General features: G+C 33.8%; 3 protein-coding genes across 8 annotated transcripts; 1 reads left to right on the top strand and 2 right to left on the bottom strand.

Annotated features, from left to right (window-relative positions):
• Nucleotides 1–339: 339 nt before the first annotated feature.
• On the top strand, nt 340–1,441 carry LOC129899580 (uncharacterized). The gene has a single exon (XM_055974587.1). The coding sequence runs from the start codon at nt 472–474 to the stop codon at nt 1,270–1,272; it is 801 nt and encodes a 266-aa protein (XP_055830562.1). The 5' UTR covers nt 340–471; the 3' UTR covers nt 1,273–1,441.
• Nucleotides 1,442–7,327: 5,886 nt separating this feature from the next.
• Nucleotides 7,328–15,597, bottom strand: LOC129898841 (peroxisomal membrane protein PEX14-like). Of its 6 annotated transcripts, none has more exons than XM_055973537.1 (13): nt 15,444–15,597; nt 15,274–15,351; nt 13,151–13,392; nt 13,002–13,050; nt 12,308–12,492; nt 10,959–11,145; nt 10,694–10,783; nt 9,739–9,812; nt 9,601–9,643; nt 9,434–9,501; nt 8,725–8,769; nt 8,572–8,637; nt 7,328–8,113 (listed from the first exon to the last, which is right to left on the bottom strand). In XM_055973537.1, the coding sequence occupies exons 2-13, from the start codon at nt 15,329–15,331 to the stop codon at nt 7,631–7,633; spliced, it is 1,590 nt and encodes a 529-aa protein (XP_055829512.1). In that variant the 5' UTR covers nt 15,332–15,351; nt 15,444–15,597; the 3' UTR covers nt 7,328–7,630. The 6 variants fall into 6 exon arrangements, with proteins under 6 accessions (XP_055829512.1, XP_055829515.1, XP_055829514.1 ...); XM_055973540.1 differs by having other exon boundaries at nt 13,151–13,386; XM_055973539.1 differs by having other exon boundaries at nt 15,274–15,343; nt 15,426–15,563.
• Nucleotides 15,598–16,420: 823 nt separating this feature from the next.
• On the bottom strand, nt 16,421–22,137 carry LOC129900998 (uncharacterized). Its single transcript, XM_055976098.1, has 9 exons — nt 21,995–22,137; nt 21,828–21,902; nt 20,840–20,926; nt 19,815–19,871; nt 18,656–18,748; nt 17,458–17,530; nt 17,282–17,357; nt 17,011–17,101; nt 16,421–16,899 (listed from the first exon to the last, which is right to left on the bottom strand). Exons 1-9 carry the CDS (start codon nt 22,028–22,030, stop codon nt 16,780–16,782), a joined length of 708 nt encoding a protein of 235 aa, XP_055832073.1. The 5' UTR covers nt 22,031–22,137; the 3' UTR covers nt 16,421–16,779.
• Between the last annotated feature and the right edge of the window lie 586 nt (nt 22,138–22,723).

Genomic DNA, 22,723 nt, shown 5'->3' with positions numbered 1-22,723 from the left:
TTTCTGCACTGATTTTTGATAAGGGACCCGATCCCTATTATTCTGATGGAAGCATACATTCTAACGTATCGTATATGTTAAAGTTTTGAATTGATGAAAAATTTAGCTACTGAATAAGGTATGTATTTCTTTTTACGATATGTCATTTAAACACACAATATTTATCATTTAATCATTGCCATATTAACGAAATTTGGTGCATGCATTATCTAAAAATAATAATTTCTACGTTCATATTTTAAAATATATTAAAATAAAAGAGGAATTACGATGTAGAAAATCAAATTCTCATCGAAAAAATTAAAATTCAATCAATCACTGAGCTATTAAAATTCTCTGCCTCCATATTCGAACCATCACTTTTCACCCCTGTATGTCTAGCCTATATATATAATCTGAGATAACGCACTCCCCTTATTCCCTCTATGTATTTGAAGAGAAACAGAGGGAAAGTGTTTTAATACCAGAAATATGCAAGCGAGTCCAGCAGTATCTCAGTCTCCTAGTTTCACTCGTACTAATAATCTCGCAGAAATTGCTGCTAGAGTTGTCGAAGAATTTACAGCTGAAAATGAAACAGACTCCGAATTTTCCTTCAAGTATGAGAACCATGAAAATCAAGTAAACAAATATGATGATGACGATTCTGATTTTGCTTTTGTGACGGCAGGATCTGATCAATTTTCACCTATTTCTGCTGATGAAATCTTCTACAACGGTCAGATCCGTCCAATTTTCAACAGAGATCTATTGTTAAATGACACCGGTTGTAATTCGGAGAAAGTTTCTACTCCGCGGAAATCAAATCGAGTTTCGTTAAGGAAGCTTTTTATCGAAGATCGTGAAATTGCGTCGTCGTCTTCCTCGTCGGAAGTCGACGACCTAGAAGGAATTACTTCAGGAACATACTGTGTGTGGAGGCCGAAATCGGCGGAAGAGTCTCCATCTGAATTGTGTAAGAAGAGCAACTCCACTGGCTCCTCCACTAAGCGGTGGAGGTTACGTGACTTCATTCACCGGAGTAACAGCGAGGGTAAGGAAACTTTCGTGTTTTTGACGAATCAGTTCAAAAAGAGAGAAGACAAAACAGAGAGTACGAGGATTGACTCTGCTAAGATTACCGGAAAAGTTTCCGCCGTTGAAGACTTTCCGGCATTGCGTTGCTCGGAAAACGGAAAAGATAAACGGAAGTCATACTTGCCGTACAGGCAAGATTTGGTAAGTTTTTTGGGTAATGTGAATGCGTCAAATCGGAATTTACAGCATTTCTGAGGCTAATTACTGTGGACGGAATCTCCATTAAAGATGATAAACAGTTAAGATTTAGTAGTAAACCAGTGATTAAGCATGTGTAAATATCTGTATAAAGCTCGTCCTCTTTTTAAATCTCTGTATACATTATGAATAATGGAATTATAATAATAATATTATCCTCCAATAATCTTAAGTGTGTCTAAAAACCTGTTTGTATAGTAACTAAATACATTGTTTAAATTTAAAACAATTGATACATGCCTTTATAAATAGGGTGTGTGCTGCCTTCTGTAGTGTTTTCTTCGAGTTCTTTTTTTTTCTTCTGTAAATAAACAGTTGTAATTAAGAATTTGCTTTTATCATATATTTATTGATGATTGACTATCAAAAAGGTAAAGTACTACTACTTCCATTTAATTATGCTGAAACTTGAGACTTTCCGACACAACTAATAATGACTAAATACATGTAATTATATTCAGAGAATCGCTTAATTAGTCAATATAGAAAATCAGACATATATAGACATGATAGCTAATTACTTATCTGAAAGCGACATATTCCTTTTCACCATAATACATATTTCAAGTGGATGAACACCACCTAAATTCTCAATTATTTATTCCTTGAAGACTTGTTCATAATCATAAACTTCCTGATTATTTTTTTTTCCTTGTCGTTCTAGCGGGTATAGATTTTTCTAATCTTATCATGAATTAGACAATTTCTTCCTATACAAGTTTTATTAGTACATTAATTATTCTTGTGTACAAATATTGGAAATTAACATTAAAGCGATACTCCACAATTGTTGATTTGTCAAGTATTTTCTTATTCTTTAGTCATACAAGAAACACACACACATATCCAGGAAGAAAAAAAACGTTGATTGCCAACTTAATTTGATTTAATTCTATGCACCATGAAGGGGGTAATGTTGATTATGGTTTAAATGGTGGGTGTCAACTGCACAGGTTAGATTGAATTTAAATGAATTAAAATGAGTCAAATTTATAAATAAATGGATTGAATTGAATTATAATGATAAAAAAAAATATCTAAATTAATAATAGACTAAATTATTATACGTTGGACCAAGCTGAATTAAGTTAAAATGATCTTAAAAATGGGTCATAACCCAATAAGGCCAAATCTTACTGTACCTGATCATCATAGAGGAGTTACAACAATTGAAGAAATAAGGTAATGTCACGGTGAAGCATTGTTTTAAAGAGGCCAACGAGGTAGCAGATTATTTAGCCAAATTTGCAGTTAACAGTCAGAATGAATCTCAACAACGTACTTTTTATGGGCTAAAGGTCCATCCCAGACAAGAGCCAAATGCTTTCTATAAGGATCAAATACGATAAGACAATTTTTTTCGTTAGCTAATTGTATACGTAGTTTATTTTTGCGAAGGTTGGAATGACTGTATTTCTAGCTTCACCTCTCCTCTTTTTTTTTTGAAGGATAAAGTTGTATTTATCTTTGTATTATAATAGGAGACTGAGGCTAAGATCAAGTATTCTTGTAAACTTTCTTTCTAATTTATAACTCACCAGATGACCTAGAAACTTTTTAAAAAACAAAAAAGCAAAAAACAAACAAACTGAGTTTTAATTTCTTTTTTTTTTGGTTCTTTTATATTTTTTCAAGTACCTAATTTTTTTCTTCACTGTGTCTATAATTATAACATATCAAATAAAAAAAAATACTTTTGAAAAAATACTTTGAGAATTTCTGTTATAAATCAATTTGGACTACATAGTTGTCTAGTTTTAGATGCATGAACTGAAATGGACGGGTCAAAATGAACCGAATCAGAGTGAATCATGATCCCGTCAAACTTAAACGGATTGGATGAATCATATTTTCATGGACTAATTTTGTCATTCCTAGTTCACTCGCTAATTCCAAGATCTAATCAACACTTAATTATTGGGTTTGTTCATTTTTACTTTGACCGATTTAAATTTTACACATTTTTTAAAAATAATTATTAATTTAAGTATTTTACCACAACATATATTAATATAAGATTTCTTGCAAGTAAGGGGAAGAGTTTTCTTGATGAATTGAATTTCTCTAATAAGCATCATAAAAGGTTACCATTGCTATTGGGTTTCTAGAAGTACTGCAAAAGTCTATCAAGATGTTACTATCAAGATTTAATTTCTGCTCAGGGTTAATTAGCTCTTTATATCCTTTTTCATATAATAATATAATACCAAGACTTTAGCAGAAGGTCTAGAAAAAAAGGAAAAAGAAATATTGTTGAAGTAGGATATCGAATTAATTGATTAGATTATTGACTACGACTTGCCTTGGGTAAATTTCGATAGGCTTGAATTTCAGCAAAATCTATATATATAGGAACGTGGTGTAAGTTTCCTATTAAAAGAAAATAATATTTAAACGGATTACAAGATCAACACATGCATGTGTGGTTTTCATTTGACAGGACCGGATATAAAATGGGTTAATTATTGTTATACTCAAATTGGGAAACTATTTATTTTGAATACTCCATTATTTTTATGTTTCAAAAATAGAGTTTACACGTCTTCTTAATACCATCGGAGTATCATGAAGGGAAAAACATTGCTCAATTATAGTATATATATATACTCTGATAACATTATGAATGTATCAAGATCTGAATACACTGCAGTGAAAAATGCTTAGCCTCCTTGATACTGTGTTGTTATCAAAGAGCAAAAAATAACTAATCACTGAATAAACTGTTCAATTACTTCTTGATACCATCAGAGTATATATGAGTGTATATATACTCTGATAGTATCATGAAGAGAAAACGCGGCAATAAAAACACTGCTCAATTATTTTTTGTTTATATATATATATATATATATTGACAGTATCATGAAGCTCACGCGAAAACAGACATGGGCCGAAGAAGGGGGCGAAGTAGTGTTATAATTACTTTGGGCCTTTGGTCCAATCAGGTTAAATAATTTACTCCCTTAATCTATTTTGTGTAGTTTTTCCATATAAAATTTTGAGTTTATAATTTCTTAAAATTTTGAAAAAGGTAATTTATTAGATTTTAAATAAATTGTTAAATTACTTTAAAAAATAAGTATATAAAATTTTATCAAAATTATTAAATTTAGTCGAACTTATAATCAAAACTCTATCCGGCTGTAAGGATTTGATTAATGCCTAATAGAGTTCTGCTGGTGGTGGCGGCGGAGCCATAATAGGCTATGTTAAAAAGTCTCACATTGGTAGAGGAATGAGAATGAACTTGGATAAACCTATCCTTATGAGCTAGTTTTTGGGATTGAGTTAGGTCCAGTTGTCATATCTTTACAAGCGAACTAGCTACAAGTTCAACCAAATTAATAGTATTAACTCAAATTTTATATTTGTGTTAAAAAATTTATTTAATCTATATAAATAATCTATTTAAAACCTAATAATTAAAAAAAAATTATGACTCAACAACCCATAAACTTAAAATCAATGGCCAGAAAAACTGTATCTACTTTTATACTTTTCTTAGTAGTATGCTGTAGCAGATAATTTTAATATTTTGGGGGGCAAATAATAAGCATATATAGTGCCAAAAACTTTATATTCATTCATCAGTGTCCCAATCATATGGCCAAAAGCTTCCACTAAATTTTGGAAAAAAGTGCAAAGTGCATGTCTACTCTTCATCATAATTTTGAACTAATAGATCCAAAGTAATCACTTCAAACATAATTTCTTTATAATAAATTGTAAAAATATTTAGATTTCATTAATTATAATTTTAGAGGTGTCACATAAATTGAAAGATAAGAAACTATAACAATAATATTATGACTATTAATATAAAAGGATAATTATGACAACGCTCAACTATCTATTATATTAATCCATTTTTTCATAAATTCTATCTAAAAATTATGTACTCAATAAATAAATCTTTGACATATATATATATATATATATCCCCTTAAAAGAAAAATACAAGGAATATGACAGCAAGGACATGTGAACCAACTTTGTTACGGGCCATTATCACATCTTTTCTAGTAGTCACAGCTCATCACGCAAAAGCTAAAATCCTAATAGCAACTTCTTGGAAAACCAAATTTCTCAAATAGGTGTGTCTTTTTCAAAGCTCATTCAATTTAGTGAAATTGTCTATGTAAAGTTATTTAATTATCTAATAAAGTCACTTAATTAACGGGAGGATAATTGGATCAGATTTTTTTTTTAGGCTGTGGGGTCCGTTATAGTTAGTTTTCTGGTGGAAAAAGTGGCTTATTTATTTAGAGTTATTATTTGATAGGAAATATCCTATAGATTGAACGACTTTATCGATCTAAATATTAGATAAATAATGCTATTTTTAGAGTAAATTTCTCAAAATTATCGCTTTCGCTTAGCGGAATTAACAAATAAATAACATTATTTGATAATTCTCCTAAGCGAAAGCGATAATTTTAAGAAATTTACTCTAGAAATAGCGCTCTTCTGCTATTTTCGGCCTCGTCTCTAGAAACTAGACAGTATCATGGAGTTTTAACATATAGAGAATAGCTTTAACAATCACCTCATGTCTATATTTTAGATAAAAATGGAAAATAAGTTTATGTATATTCGGGGTGGTTCAACGGATCTCGTGGCCTGGAAAAATTATATTAAGATGCCTTTACATTTATTTTATTAAATTTGTACATTAACAAAAAAAAGTTATTTTATAAACTGTAGATTAATCATTTAAAACAAAGAACAATGAATTTTACACACACACACAAAAAAAATACTAGAAAGAAGAGCACAAAGAATAAAGTGGAGGATTATTAATGTTAAGGTCCGAAACTCAAATTGAAATTTTGATTTGACTATCATTACAAACAAGAAAAAAAGAAAAAAATGTTCATAACTTAATATCATGGATTATATCAAAAATATATACACCTTCTAATCAAATTTCTGTTTAATTAAAATGATAATTATAATTTAATTCTATTAAGTAGCATTCATTGGTGAATATTTAAAATATATTATAAAAATTTAATATAATATGTTGAATTAAAACGAAAAGTATACCAGTGCATGGATGTTTTCGTGTTCATGCAATTTCAGAGAAGATTGATTTTTTTTTTTATTATGTTATCAATGTTCACAACTTAGTTCCTACATAAAAAGGATAAAAAATAAACTTGAAGGGTGAAACAAATATAACCATTAATGAGTCAAAAAAATTATCTTACTTTATGAACTTATTGATATAAAATAACCTCAAACAAATAATAAAAAATATAATGCATTACTGCTGCTGCTGCTACTACTACTATAACTACTACTACTAGTGTCTACTACTACTACTACTACTACTAATAATAATAATAATAATTTGGGCCTCCAAACATGGGGCCTAAGGCAATGGCGTCAAGCCTAGTGTTAGATTCATCCATGGGTGTACACAAATCTTATCCTTATCTTGTTATTTGCTTTTGTGCCTTTGTTTGCAAATCTGAATTAGCAATAATACCAATAGAGAACAGATCATTAATGCATTATTCTTAGATATAAGTTAGAATCAATAAAGAGAAATAAGTTAGAATCAATAAAGAGAAAGAAAGTACAAAAAAAGAGCTCTATTGACTGATATAACATGTGAACTCCCAGCTGCAAAGTGTAATGAGAGGGATAGATTCTTATGAGCTGCCTAGCAGATTACTTCGATCTACTTTTGAGCAATTGATGTGTGTCTTTCACCAAAAGATAGGGTCCCATGACTCATGTTATTGGATCACTTTATATATATATAACCATGATTTTACGGACCAACTTACTCGCACCTCAATTAATTTTACGAAATACCTATCATCTCCCTCTAGCAATATGTATCCTTTCTCCAACAAGTATCATGTAAATCTATCCACCAAGGCTATGATATGTAGAAAGAAATCACCTACCTTTTTTTTGTCTCTATTGTACTTAAACCTGAGAGGCTAAGACCTCATGATTCTCAACCGACTACATTGACCACTAGGACACACTTTTAATTTATTGGAACACTTTTTCTATCCACCAAATTACTTAACACAAATTATGTTAATTCTCACAATCTAATCTTTATTCAAACTGTAGAATTATATAAACACGATTCTTAAGTTCTGCAGACAGTTTAGAGTGTATAATGAATAGACCACCAAGAAGAAACATAATGGCTTTGCTACATTCAGATGATCTTTTCCCCATATACCACAAAGTTGATAAATGTAACTGTAAACTTCATTCAGGGCTAAACACGAAACGAGGCTCGATTCATCAAGAACATGTAGCTGCAAGATCATGGTAAACCTCGATACTGAGTGCCCAGCCTTTTATATCAAGGAAAATAAATGATCTTTCAGCTGCTGAAAGTTTGATCACCTTCTCCAATTGGTGTTGTCTCACTCATCTGTAGGCCAGAACTTGAACCATTAGCTTCAGGGGTACCACCAGATTCGGAGATTCTTGTAACCCTCTGCAACTCATCCGTTATCTCTGATGAACGAGACAACAACTGATCATCAGTCAATTGTTCGTTCTGAAATGCAGGCTTTTTAGGTTGGCGGATGGCCGCAGCTGCTTCTGCCATTGCAACTGGAGGAGGCTGGGGAGGAACCCATGATCTCTGAATCGGTCGTTCCTGAACTGGTGCAGCTGGAGATCCAAAGTTTTGTTCACCTTCAGTTTCAATTTCAGTTATCCTGGCATTCTTCCGTTGCCACCAAGGTGCTGAACTGTCTCCATTCGTCAGATTGTCTTGGTAACCATAATTCAAGCCATCGCCACTCCCTTGAGATTGAAGGAAATTGGACTTATTTTGACTCTGGCCAACTTCCCAAGGCTGTTCACAGGCACAAATTAGTAAATGGTGATCATTGACATTTCGAGCAAATCTAAAGATTGAACGGCATATTGCCCCGTCTCCACCCCCTTCTTTACTCCAGACAGTCCAAGAAAAAAAGGAGAATGTACATTCTATCTAGAAAAGATAATAGAAAATCATAAATCTTGTACCCAAACCAAAGTGACAGGTTTTCATAGAACTTAATCGAAGCAATGGCAGGGACATATTACTGAAATATCCTAGTTGCAGTGATTTATTCATCAAAAAGAAGCAATGTAGTAGGATCATAGATTCAATTAGTTAATCATATTTTTCATGTCCAGCTGTCAGAATTTCCATGCATGGTTCTTCAAACATATTGCTGAGACACACTTCTAAAGTGACACAATTCCAACCTTCAAATTTGACCCAATTGCAACATTGTTAGCAGAAGTAACAAAAGGACAAGACAAAACCTTAGGCTTTGCAGCAACACGATCAGGTACAGGCTGGTTAGGATTCGGTGGCTGATCATTTATATCCTACATCAAAAGCTGCATGTATAAACATTCAAGAAAACTTTATTTTTCAAGATACAAGTATGCCAATGGTGAGAACCATGAACTTACTCGGATGTTGGAAGGCTTCTCTCCTCTTTGAACCATTGCCATAATCTGCAAAATGATAATGAAGTTAGAAGAGCCGATTTCCCTTAATCTTCCAGCAAGCATCTGACTCATTTTACTAGCATCTTCATTGAAGAGAAAGAAAGTTCAACTGGTGCTACCCATTGATTTGTTCAAAGACAGATACATGCACTACAGTACAAGGTGGAATTATCACAACTACCAAATGCTGTCATAATACTGTCAGATCTCATGAGTTGTGACTGCTTACTGTCATACGCATATAGTGCCTCTTTTAAAATCAAGTCTCTTTTCAGGTTGGAAGAAGAGAAGCCAACGCTTTCGCATGATTAAAGAAGCTTAGCATATGAAACTACAAATAAAAATAAAGAGGAGTTGATCAGGGAGCAAGAGATCCTTGATAATCTGGTTGGCTAAATACTGTCTGCGTGCCCTCCCATCCACACACTCCCATCATACATTACCTAGTGATCCAGATCTATCCAAGCAGAACTATATTTTTCAAAAGCTGATTTGAAAAAACTCTACCGGGGGAAGCAAAACGTAATCAAGAAAATGTTAAACCGCTCACACACCAGCCAGAAAGTTGCACGATTTTCCTTCTTAGATTGGTAGAACATAGGATGAAATTACTAACAGATGAGCTGACACTTAGGAAAAACACTAACAAGCCAGAGAGTGTGTGAGTCACCTCCATATAAGACTTTGGATGGGGTGCAGCAGATGGTTCAACAGATGCAGGTGGCGACAAAGATCTCACTGCACAAAATATTCCAACAACGCCGCATTAGTATTTGAAGAATCAATAAAAGCTGATTTAAGAAAAAAAATAATCCAGCTAGAAACAGAAATTAGAACCTGAATGTGCATCGCCATTTACTTTTCCATTAGCATAAGATTGCTGGAGCATAAAACCAAATCAGAAACTGAATCTTAAAAGTCAACAGAGATATCAACTACAAGATCCAGACTTTATTTTGTTGCTACACAACTTACCTTAGATTGAGTAACTGAAATTCTGCGATCATCTAGTTCCGTAACAGGTATTCTTCCAGAAGTATTACTTTGCCCTACATGAAAAGAGCTACTACAATTAAGCATCACATTCTGTCTGAAGATGACTTGGATCCCTTTTTTTTCCTTCTCCTTCAAAGGTGCCAACCCACCCACCTAAGGAGCAGGTGCATGATATATGAACTTTTAAGTATTCATGATGAAATAAAAGGAACCTGACATTTGCCTTAACATTGCTATAATTCCAAGGCAATGACAACATTATAACGAGGACAGAGCTTAGTACATAAAAAAGAAAGTGCCAATGGAGTGGAGAGAAAGATCTCAGCATGAATTGCGGGGACCACTAACCAGGAACTGAAACTTTTCTAAGAAAGAACTCAAAAAAAAAAAAAATCATGCTATAATGGTATGCAGATGGTACACACCAGGCAGATCCTCCATAATGAAGCTTCAAATAATTCTTTGATCAAGTTCACAAGTCTTGTTTTAGTGGCTTTAGTTAAAAATCTTTTATAGAAACCACCTAAGTTTATAAGTATCATAGCAAATACTACAAAAATTTCTGCCAATATAGGCACCCCGAAAACGTCATATAAACAATGTTTATTGACATTCGAACACCAAGGTTATTGAGACAAAAAGATCCAGAGCCGAAAAGTAATCCAGCCTCAGCTGAAGGTGGAATCAGCAAACTAAAATACACAGGTTGTGCACAATTTATTATCTCTATCTTTCTCCATTGCTCTTTCAATTATGAACACTCAAGTTATTCTTTACTTCTCAGTAGGTTGCTAAAGTTTACCTCTTTTCTAACCCCCTATTGTTTCATAACATTTCCCTTTAAAATTACACGAGCCCCCTAAATGGTCAATACACAAAAATACTATGGCTTAAGTAGAGACTTTCTACTTTAAGAGCGAATGGAGAGGCACACCTTCCAGTTTCTCTATAGCACTTGTCATTGATTTCATCTCACGTACTTGGTAGTTTAGCAGGCTTGTCAGCTCCTCAAAATACCTTTTCTCTGTGGAGGAACACAAGTTAAATCACCAAAATGATTATTGATGGTAAGAAGTTAAGCACTGGAGAGGAAAGAAAATGAAAAATTTCAGTCACCAATGCTGAACAATTTTTCAGTTTATTTCATTTCATATCCAGTTCTTAACTTGTTACTACTATAAGATTTTACATTAACCAACCTTCGGATTTTGATGCCAACATATCCTGGCTTGCTCGGGCAACGTCAGCAGCAGCAGCTGCAGCAGCTTTTGCAGCAACAGCAGCTTCTTCTGCTAAACTTGGTTTTCCCTTGATAATACCTTTTTCATCTTCTTCATCCAGTACAACCTTGCGTATCCAAGACTTCAACCGGGGAATAATAGATTTCTGCGAAAGGACGGGTCACTTAATAGTGGGTGATAAATATAGTGAGTAGTCCATGAGAAAAGTTTCCAATGGATTGTCATAAGCACCAGAATCCTACTTATCTAATAAGATAAGGCATTGGAGGAGACCAAATAAATCTGGAGAAAATCTTCATAACAAGGTTATTTATCAAAAAGAAAGAAGGAAAACAAAAATCAGAACAGAGTTAACTAATGATCTTCAAATGATTCTTCAGTTTAAGGTACACTCTGTTCTAAAATGACCTGAATATAGAGTATATAGGCATGGTCGAATTTTCCATTGCCAAGCAAGCTTCTCACATATGAGAGGCCAAAGTTACATCTATGAGATACCCATCAGGCCATCATTAATCAAAACCACCTTTTGTATGAAATCATTAGGCTTTTGTTTTTTTGGTTAATAAGAAACAACCAAATTTACCAAACTACTAATAAATTAAACCACCACAAGTATAAGGTTGAGATGTCTCAAGTATGAAAAAGAAATCTACACTGAAGAAATGGGGAGTAGAATTTTGGTTAAGCCGTCTACAAATTACATTTGAAAGGAAGGAACACAAATGCTTCTTTCCAATCTCACTGAAGATATTATAAAAGCGATTTGTGGAATAAGTTGTTCTGATTTGCAGCATTGACAAGCTAAAAACACTCTTGGAAACAATAAAAGGTTGTGTTTGGCACTATGTTAATTACAAAGAAAATATAGAATCTGCAACCTTGTTCAAAGGCAAAAATTTGAGTTGGCATAGAGTGTCCCACATTTGATTACATTGAAGGATCTCCGATTCCTTTTCTAAGGCCATTCAATTAAGTTGAAAAGTATGCAAAAAAAAGGTTGTCATCTTCAAATAAAGGTCCTTCCTAGAAATTTTAGCAAAGTTTGAACGTGGATCACATCAAATCGTAAAGATTAAACTGGTTTTCTAATGTGTGATTCTACAAATAGACAATAAGCAAAACTTCTCCAGCTTTTCTCTTTTTCTTCTGTCTTTGAAAAGGAAAATAAGGTAAAAGTAATCGAAATGGAAAATATTTTGCATCATACCAATAGTCAGATACATTACAAATGGCTGATATGGGATAGAAAGTAAAATATGGTACCAACTAGCATGATAAATAGAAGGCTCTTTACGATGCAATACCTTGAAAAGTACAGCTGTTCCAGCTCCTGAAGCAGCGAGTACACCTACAGCAATAATTGCATGAGTCCAACGGAAATGGGAGAGATACCCCATTTTTGTCATGCTCTTGCTCGGAGCTGATGCAGGCTGCAGAATTTGTAAAGCAGCCTGTGGTGTGCTAGTCGATGAAGGCTTCTGCATCCCATCTGTCATCAAAATATCAGGAGGACAACATGAAAAGTATAGGCTCCAAACATTATCAATCTCAAAAAATGAATAAAAGGCCAAACACTAATTTTATTTTGGAACCTTTTTCTGGTCTAACACATACAGAATGGATTATGCCTGAGCATACAGCAGATCAACTTAGTTGCTGGATCAGTAGAGGGAAGAGAAAATCTAAGAAAAAGTGGTGGAGTATAATACCATCATGCATTTGGTGGTCTATTTGGAAAGAAAAAAATAGCGGATGCTTTGAAACCAAGGCTAATTCAATAGAGAAAGTCAAATGGAACTACTTGACTACTTTTTATTTTTGATGTAAATAAGAAAGGATAGAAGAAGCTGCACATATTTTGGATTTTATAGGCACTTTTTAATCTATTAGCCTTTTTTGTTTTCTCTTGATGGAAACCAATTTTTGGAGGTCTCCAGCATATCCTTAACGCTGAGGAATACAACTTTATCTTTCTCAAAAAAGGACAATATGAATTACCTTCATTAGCAGCAACCGGCTGTGTGCTAGTAACAGTTGGGGTAGGATCCTGTAATTTAGGCACAAAATCAATAATCTTAAATATCATGTAGATGTTTCAGTTACATTTAAGTCAAGATCAAATGTTAAAAAATCTAAAAGTGGCCTACAGGAACTCGACGAAAGGCTTCGTCAATTTCCTCCTTTGTGAGCCCCTTCCTCTCGAGAAAAGAACGCCTATACATGACTGGAGATCCCCTAACTTTCGGATGTGAAAGAAATTTCACAGCATTCTGGACTTGGTCCTCCCGAATTGGTTCCGAGTTTACAAACACAGAAGCCGGAGAGCTCCCACTTGCAGCCTCAGGCTTGGAACCTTGATGATCTTCAGCTGCTGGTTGCGAAGCTGTTGCTTCAAATTAGAAATTAAAGTTTGGATTACGATATAGCATGAAATTCCATTTAACTCAAAATTACTAGCACATCATTATAAATAATATTCAGCAATGGACTTCATAGAGCAAAGTAGGAGAGTGCTGCATAGGTAAACTTATAAGCAATTGGCTAAAGTGGAAGACAATTACTAGATCTCAACCATGACATAAATTCACTAGGGTAGTTCTCAGAGAACAAGAAATTTAGAGCACATTTGAAGTTCCACATTCTAATTTTTATCAGTTCTCTTCGTATGTAACATATATGCACTTTCTTTTGATTGGTAACATATATGCACTCTCATGATGCATAACAAAAATTGCTGTTATGAAGTCCATCGTTGCATTCAGTGGTTGAAGCAGATATAACCCCATGAAACCTCCAACATGTTGAAGTAATGCAAAAGAGAATTTGACAACTGAATATTAATTTCAAATGGACATGCTCTGTGACTCAATCTACATATTGCTAGCAGCTCAGGTAATTAGGTATTTTAGCATACAGAATTACAGATACGTTCTCTCCAATCAAGAGTCGGTTTAACTTTAGATGCAAAATGGGCTAGAAAAACAGAAGATCACAAGGGAACCAAATTATTGAAAGTAACCTCTGAGTTCCACTAGCTCTGGTTGATTGCTTGACCACGTGTACAGACATTATCTAAAATATTCTTCTTCTTTTTTTGATAAGGTAAGGTTTACATTACCTTAAATCTACTTATGTATATATAATATTAATATGCATAATGGAAGTGGTTGTTACTTGAGATAGTTTATGTGCTGGATAATGAGATAATCAGTACCATGTTGCTCAAAATACCATAGAGTCTTTAAGTTTAACAAAACCTCATTTGAAAGTGGTCATGGAAATTTCATGTTTTTCTTCTATCTTGAAGCTCATTATTTGACCAAAACAAGATAGTATTCTTGATTTTTCTTTGTCTTTTATAGCAACTCAAAGTATCAACACGTGTGTCTGCAGATATGTGGATTCAGCTAGTTGTAGTTCACAATTTCCCAGGTGAGAAGAAAAAATTCTCAAGCAGCATGTTATAACTTTTATTAGATGAGAAAGCTTTCACTTAACAGAGTCTATTGTCCTCAGCTCATATTTTTTCTCTCCTAGTAATCAAATGTATTTTTCTAGCAAGAAAATATTCCAGCAAATGACTCGGTAGAGGTTTTAATTTGAGATTTCTTTTCCTTTTGTTTTTAACCAAGTTCTCCTACTAGCCATTCATTCTTGGGCCACAGATTTATTTGGGTATTTCATAAAACTTCGTCTCTTTTGTCGAGAGGGTTTGCTGGTGAAGCTACTCTATGATTGTGAGAAGCATGTTATAACAGTATGCACATTGTATACAGTTACTGGCTATCAAATCAATCCATTTATTTTAGAAAAATTAGGTTAATATCTGTCATTAGTTGCTAAGGCATTGTTCAAGAGCACATAAAAAGACCTAATTATTTCAAAGATTTGCACTACACCAAAATCATAGAGCTTCTAACAAACACAAGTTCCAGTTTTTAGATTCAGCAAAAGGTACATCCTAAATTTACACTAAATCAAATGATCACTAAAAGTAACACTATCAAGTTACTACTTTTATAGCTTAACAATATAAATGTAAGAACCACCCATAAAAGAAGAAAGAATCACAATTACCTGCTCCTATCCCAGTTAAAGTCAAAAAGGCACAAACATCAAAAAGTACAAAAAGATTCGATCTTTATGGTAGATACTTCTTTTCATATAAGAAAATAGCAGCAATAACTAAATAGCACGATCTATTTCTCCCTGATATTCAAGAACCAACCAATATTATAGAATTCAGAGTGAAAAGCAAATAAAAGGGTACCTGGATTCTGGGTATTCTCCTTTACTGAGTTGGGTGGAGAATCTGATTGAGACGCCATGCTATCCAACTCCTGTTGAACTGAATTTCAAGAAGAATAGAAGAAAAAGAACATACAAAGATTAGAGGAGAAAAGAAGTTTTTTGTTTACATACCGAATTTATAGTGATTACCTAAGACGAATTGATTATTGATGATAGGATGTCAGAAGCCACAAGTGGATTTTGCTCATCTCGAAGCAAATAGCTTTTCTGTGTGCGAAATTGCTGATTGATTAATAAAGTAAGAACAAGACAAAACCCTTTGCATATATCATGACCTCAACAGTCAAGCTCCTCTTTTTTACTATTTCCTTTCTATTTATTCTTCTTTTTAGTACTAGTTTTTTTTAAAAAATAAAATAAAATAAAATCATTTTTGGTTCTTTTTAAGTCATGATATGTAACGGGTAAAGTTATTATTGTATGACTAGAAAGTTACGAGTTTGAATTTTTGCAGAGATGTCCTTTTTAAGTCTAACAGATAACGAATAAAGTTATTATTATGTGATTAAAAAAATTATGAATTCAAATTCTTGCAGAGCCGTAAAATAAGACTACGTAACATAGATTTGTTCGATCCTTCTCTAAACTGTATTGCGCATAACGAATACTCAATGCACCGAGTTTTTTTAGTTCTAAGAGCTAAGTTGTGTGGTTCTCTTACGTAGAAAATCATTAGAAGAGGTAACACAATTTACTAATCATTTTGAATGGAAAAAAAACAACTGACTTGAGAAATTTAACAAAATCAATTCTAATAAAGAATAATTGTGTGTTAGAATCTGACGGATAATTGTATGATAATTTGGATTTGGTTAAACAGTAACCAAGCTACTCATAACAAGGCATTGGTGGTAAGTTAGTACTCCCTTTATGCAACATATTTGATAGTTTTTTGGTTTTCGAGATTCAAAGTAAACTTTGACTTAAAAATATCATATCTTTTTTCATTGCTTTGATACGAAGAAAATTGTTTTTTTCAAAAGAAAATTAAATATCTATGATTCATCAAATATTTTCCTGCTTCCCTTTCTCTGAGCTGGTGAAGGTAACAGATACCATGTTAAACAGGTAAAGGTGCGTGCATACTAGCACAGAAAACACAAAAATAAAAAGAGAAAAGAGACTGATCCTCCTTAAAATTCAAATCTGTTATATGATGGACAGAAGATTGGTATATGAAGAATAAATGCAACCATGGACAAAATGCTTGCATAGACAATCCTCTGGAAAAATCAATTCTGCTCATACTGTTACATCCTTTACGCTATACTCTCACCAGATTCACATAAACAAGCAGTACAGTTTCACAAGTTAAGAATTGGATGGACGCGGGCCAAAAGTCCACGAGGAAGAAGCTAAATTTACTTTTGTGTCACATATATGTTCCGCGGTCTGGTTACATTCACATTATCCATGACTTTCATTTAGCTGCCAGAAGCTATATGCTTGAAATGCTAAATCCAGTTCAATTTACTCTGGCAAGCAGCTTCTCCACCATAATCTTTTGTTGCACTGGGGTCAAGGACTCAGAGTTCATTATTGCATTTGCAACAAGGATGATTGATGATTTGTGCTCAGCATTTACCTATTATAGCAGAACAAGTATCTAAATTGAGAATAGAGGCAAAAGTATTTCAGACTTGGAAAGAGTTGGACAGATCAACCACAATAATAAAGAATGAACAGATTTATATACCCACACACGGCCGTTTAAACCAACAGCTATCTCAAAAGCTAGCTTCTTTCCAAGACCTTCAAGAACTGGACATGTTGGTGAGCTCAGTAGCCTAGGAAGAAAATACACAAAAAAGATGAACATGGAGCTAAGGGAATCGCTTAAGCCTGAAAAGCATGCAACAAGACCTTCACCTTTTTTCTTGTCTCTTTCTGATGAGCAAGTTAAGGTTACAGTAAAATCTAAACGAAAGATCTCACTGTTGCAAGTTAAAGGCAAAACAGAATCTTACATCCGTGACAAACCAGTCGACGATTCAAACACATAGCCATCTTTGAGGGGGCCAAACTCGGCAGCTTTTCCAGAAGCTGCATCGAATAAGATAATTATTTTAAAATTAAGAGTAAACGGACGCAGGTAGATTAGGAAATACAAGAACTTCCGTTGCAACTTAGAGAAAGCACCAACCATCCATGCATGATAACTCTGGGTTCGTTCCAGTGTTGACCTTGACAATACGAGTATAAATTAGAGTACCTACCTGAAATAGCAAGATAGGTCATCAGAAAATATTCCTTGATATACACATGATGCATTAGAAAAAAATGATTAAGATGAATCCGGTGGCTCATTCGAATGTTGTCATACAAGGCTATGACATTAATTGGTGTTCCAGAAGGCTAGTGAACATGTAATTTGAGGCCAGTTACTGAGAGGCACAAGTATTAATTTCTCAAGTAGTGCTTGCCACCATGAAGGAAGTACCGCTCTCAAAATGTATTTGGCACAATTTCTCCTTTTAGATTGAGTAGGAATACTAATATAGTCATCATTTTTGTACAGCACTGCTAGCAGCACAACTAGTCGTTTCTGAATCTTATTTTACATTTTAAACAATGGGAATGCATAAGAATACATTTAAGAGATAGTATCATCCATTCGAAGAAGGGAGCCTTGGAGTAACTTGTAAAGTTGCTGCCATGTGACCAGGAGGTTATGGGTTCAAGCCTTGGAAACAGCCTCTGGCAGAAATGCAAGGTAAGGCTGGGTACAATAGACCTTTGTGGTCGGGCCCATTCCCGGACCCTGCGCATAGCGGGAGCTTTCGTGCACCGGGTTGTCCTTTTTTATCATCCATTCGAAACTTAGTCTTCTGGCACGAATAAATTCTAACTCATTTGAATATAAAAATCTGGGAAACGCAAATCACCTCGTTTCAATAAAGACACCTATAAAGCACAATATCAAAATGACTGCTACTCACTTAAGGGAGGGGGGTGGAAGGTAAATTAAACTGCTATCAATGAACTATTGTGATATCTTCTAATTGAAGAGGCCACATCAAGCAATTCTTGAACAAGCAATCAGCAATTAATAGAATTCAACATTTCAACTAGGAGAGTCGAGCTTCCCCCATTTGCAAGGAGCCTTCCAATTCATCTATCTCAATTTTTTTTTTGAGGATAAATTCATCTATCTCAATTTGAGTTAAACAATAAAACTGTCACTCGATTTCAAATGATCAAGATTCAGAAAGTAAAAATTTGCAATCAGATAAAAATTGCAAAACAGTATATCTGCACAAATATTTTCTATCATAAAGAAACATAAGATGAGAAAAGAACAAAGAATATAAACTCAAATATCATGGAACTTAGGATTACACCTCAAATTTGGGTATATTTCTCCTAGTCCCTCCTTCAAATGCTAGCACCGGCAAGAATGCCACCATTGGCCCTTTTATGTCCACAAAAAAACTCTGCCAGAAAACTCAAAAGTGAATTTGAAGTTCATAAGGAAAAATCATAGATCTTAATGACATAAGCTGCAGTTTCAGATAAGAATCAATGAACTTTCAGAATTTATGCATGCTACATGGACCATCATTATATTTGTGACTTCATGAGTTCATGAAAATGACAGGAAAATAGACAAACGACAGGAAATCTCTCATCATAAGTACTAGAAACGGAGAAAAAATTTTGGGACTAACATTTTACCTCAATGAATGTAATTTTATATGGTCGATGATCAACATACAATCATCACCACAGTAATATGAATGTCAATCTATATGGTAAATAACCAACACATACTCCAAAAAGAGCTTTTTTCCCAGCAGAACTTGGATCACTACCCTTCCCTTTTTATGCAACTTTGGCTGATATGCCGATATGTCCTTACCAGAGACATGGTGGTTTAGAACCTAAGACCCTACACTTGAATTCAACCAAACTGTAACAAATGAAACTAAGTATTCAACAACATATATAAACCCCCTCAAATATTAGGAGCAAAACTTATGCATTGGATGCTCAATATGTCTTAGATAATTGCACCACAGATCTGATTGATCAAAAACACGAAGCAGAAAGACACATTAAAGAAAAATATCCAGAGCAGCAGGAAACTCCTAGTTAAAGCACCAATTATACTGCTATTGTATAAGCAAATAGAAGAGCGGCAGATAGTTTAACAGCATCAAAGGAAACTCATCAAAAGAGGATGACATTAATAAGTCAAGGTTATTATATATCATAAAGGAATATCACTATCTGGACTTTGACTTTTGAACTCATTAAAAAGAAAAGGATAGTGGGATACTGAAATTTTTAAGTTATTAAATGCACAACGTACTCAACTACTTAGAAGTATAGCTGTTACAGAGTTCATGCTGCAGCAAGTAGAATTAAGGACATGGCTAGGAGCAACGTAAACATAACCATTCACCAGAAACCGAAATAAGGTAGTTATCACAATAAACAGCAGTATTGCAAATAATAAGAAGAATAAGAAACAGATTTGAAATACTTTAAAATGCTTACATCTGCTCTTTTGTCCACCAAAATTCCAAGGACAGCATCCCCCACGGTAGGTATATACTGTAAATAAATTACAGCGGATCAGCAAATAAAAGAAAGTTCAACTTGGCTATTCTTTAAAAAGAAAAATTCAACTCGACTAGAAGACATCAGCCTAATTTTTTTACCCGAACATGGTTATGTCTAAAATAGTTGTATCGGACAGTTAAAGGTAGAAATCAAGTATTCACTGATGGAATTATTAGTGCTATGGCTCCCATTTGATACGATAGTACTATAGCTCCCTTGCCAGTTCATATTTCAACAAAATATATTCAACTTTGTAATTTCATACCTTTTTCCCTTTACAATTTTTCCCCGAGTTACTGAGCAAAAGAAAAAACATAAAGGACTCCTGCAATTCTGAATTGGATAATCTTCCTTTATCTCTCAAATAAAGTAACATTAGCTTACTTGTGTAATAGTTGACCTAGGAGACATCTAAATTTTGCAGGTCCACCATAAAACACATTAGCTTATTTTCATTCAAGCAACAAAGCAACTTAGCTATTTAGAATATAGTATAATTGACCAGGAGGTCACGGGTTCAAGCCTTGGAAACAGCCTCTGGCAGAAATGCAAGGTAAGGCTGCGTACAACAGACCCTTGTGGTCGGGCCCTTCCCCGGACCCTGCGCATAGCGGGAGCTTAAGTGCACCGGGCTGCCCTTTTTATAATTTCACTCTTGACGAGTTACATCAATTTCCAAAGTTCAACCTAATCAGTGAAAATGAGCTGCTTATTTAACTTCATACACATTCCCTTAGTGTTTCACTGTAAGAAAATCCAAAGTGCAGTTTACTATCTCTGTTTCAATCATAAGATTGCTGTAGTGAAAAGAATTAGTTTCAGGTTACTTTAAACATATTAAGATATTGGCCAACCACCTACAGAAAGCAATAAACCTGGAATTTTTCCAACAAAATCTACTAAAAATAACAGCAGAAGTGTATACTTGGATGATTCTAGAAAGATAGCACCGCACTCACTCTCTTGTGTGAGCTTTCAATCCAGTACTTGTTTGGCTTTGAAAATCTCAAAATACCTGCTTTGATGACAGTTACAGCATCATGGTCCTGCAAAAACGGGGAAAGTATGTATAGAATATCAGAGATATTTATCTTGAAGACAGTTAGAAATTATAATTTTTTCTGCATTGCCTCATTATACTTTGAGCATAGTAAAGTAGGATAGAAATTTCTCAAGTACCAATATTCAAACCATAACTCAAATAATGCTGAATGGAGAGTACTACCATCCACAGAGGAAAATAACCATATACAGGCAAAGTGCAAGAGCAGTGGAGGAAGCAACCACAAGCGATGTTAGCTAGTTTTGCATAGCACCCAAGAGTGTTGCCTAGTGGTCAATGAACTGGGTTCAGTACCATGAGGTCTCAGAGTTCAATTACCAATAGAGACAAAAAGCACTAGGTGTCTTCTTCCTATTTGTTCTAACATTGGTGGACAGAAGTAGACAGAAGTAACCTAGAATGTGGAATTAGTCGAGGTGCTCGCAAGCTGGCTCGGACACCACAGTTATAAAAAAAAAATAGCTCTGAATACATAACCTTTAGGTCTCTTTTTGGTACATATGCAATGAAAGAAAAAGTTTTTTTTTTCTTCAAAATAGCAAGAAGTACGAGTCTTCAAATGTTGAGTTCTTGGTGTATCAAGCAAGTAAAATTGTAACAATCCAAAACCAGTGACACGAATTGATGGATTCCCTGAATGTGAGAAAGAAATTAAAGCATTCTACATGTACATAGTTTTTAGCAACTTGCTTTGTGCTCTGAACAATGAAATTCCAACTCACTTACCAAAAAGAAAAAAAAGCAAGAACAGTGTATAAAGCATAAGAAAGATCCGTTTTTTCATCTAATATTTGTATATACAAGAGCAAAAATTGTGTACAAAACAAAAATTTATAAACCTATGTGAAAGAAATAAGAGTTCTGAAAGGAAAATTAGAAAAAACCTGTTGGAGGCCGCCACCCAGCTTAATCGTTTGGTTAGTCATAATGGAAAGATCCAAAACAACATCACCAGGAACCTAATCCAAACCAAAAATACAATCTTTTTTGCATTAAAATTTGTATTCACTATAATCTAACACAAAAAATTAAAAAAAAGGTGTGTACTTACTACTGGTTTATCAATGAAGCAAGGTTTCGAACCCATTGTATTGTATTTCTTGATTGAACACACTGTTTGTGTCTCTTGATTTATGCCTGAAAGGCTTCGGTTTATGCCTCAACAATTTTAAAGATAGCTAACCTATACCTTTGCTTTATAGGACCCGTTTCTTTTTATCATGAATGATTTTGACTTAGACACATCATATTACGCTTTTAAATTAAAATTATATCAAAATATTTTTTAATTTTATGATTTTAAATATAAAGTTAAAGTTAAAATTAAAATTTTATCAAAAATGAAAAAGGATTATTCAGTTTTAAACAAATTGAAAAGGAAGTGAAGGTCATTTTTAAAAAAGAGCATTTGAACCATGCCCTTCACGTACCAGAGCCTAAGAACCCGTTTGAATGAGCTTAAAAAATGTAATTTTTATCTATGAAGTGTTTTTAAAATTTTGAAGTGCTGAAAGTTATTTTTATAAATAAGCAGTTGGGTGTTTGGATAAAAGTGAGGAAAATAACGTGAATTTTAGGGTTAAAAGAATAAAAAGGATAGTTTGGAAATTTAGTTAAAATATAAGGGATATAAACGTAATTTTCATAGTCAAAGAAAATGACTTTAAGCATTTAGAAAAAAAAAAATAGGAATCCTAACTTTTCATTTTTGAGCCCGTTTGGATTGGCTTTAAGTTGGTCAAAAACAACTTAAAGCCCCTTTTTAACTTTTGGACGTGTT

Source organism: Solanum dulcamara, chromosome 8 (genome assembly GCF_947179165.1).
Source record: "Solanum dulcamara chromosome 8, daSolDulc1.2, whole genome shotgun sequence".
Classification (NCBI taxonomy): Eukaryota; Viridiplantae; Streptophyta; class Magnoliopsida; order Solanales; family Solanaceae; genus Solanum; species Solanum dulcamara.
The sequence above is the reverse complement of the archived record's forward strand: the minus strand, read 5'-3'. Positions and strand labels throughout refer to the sequence as shown.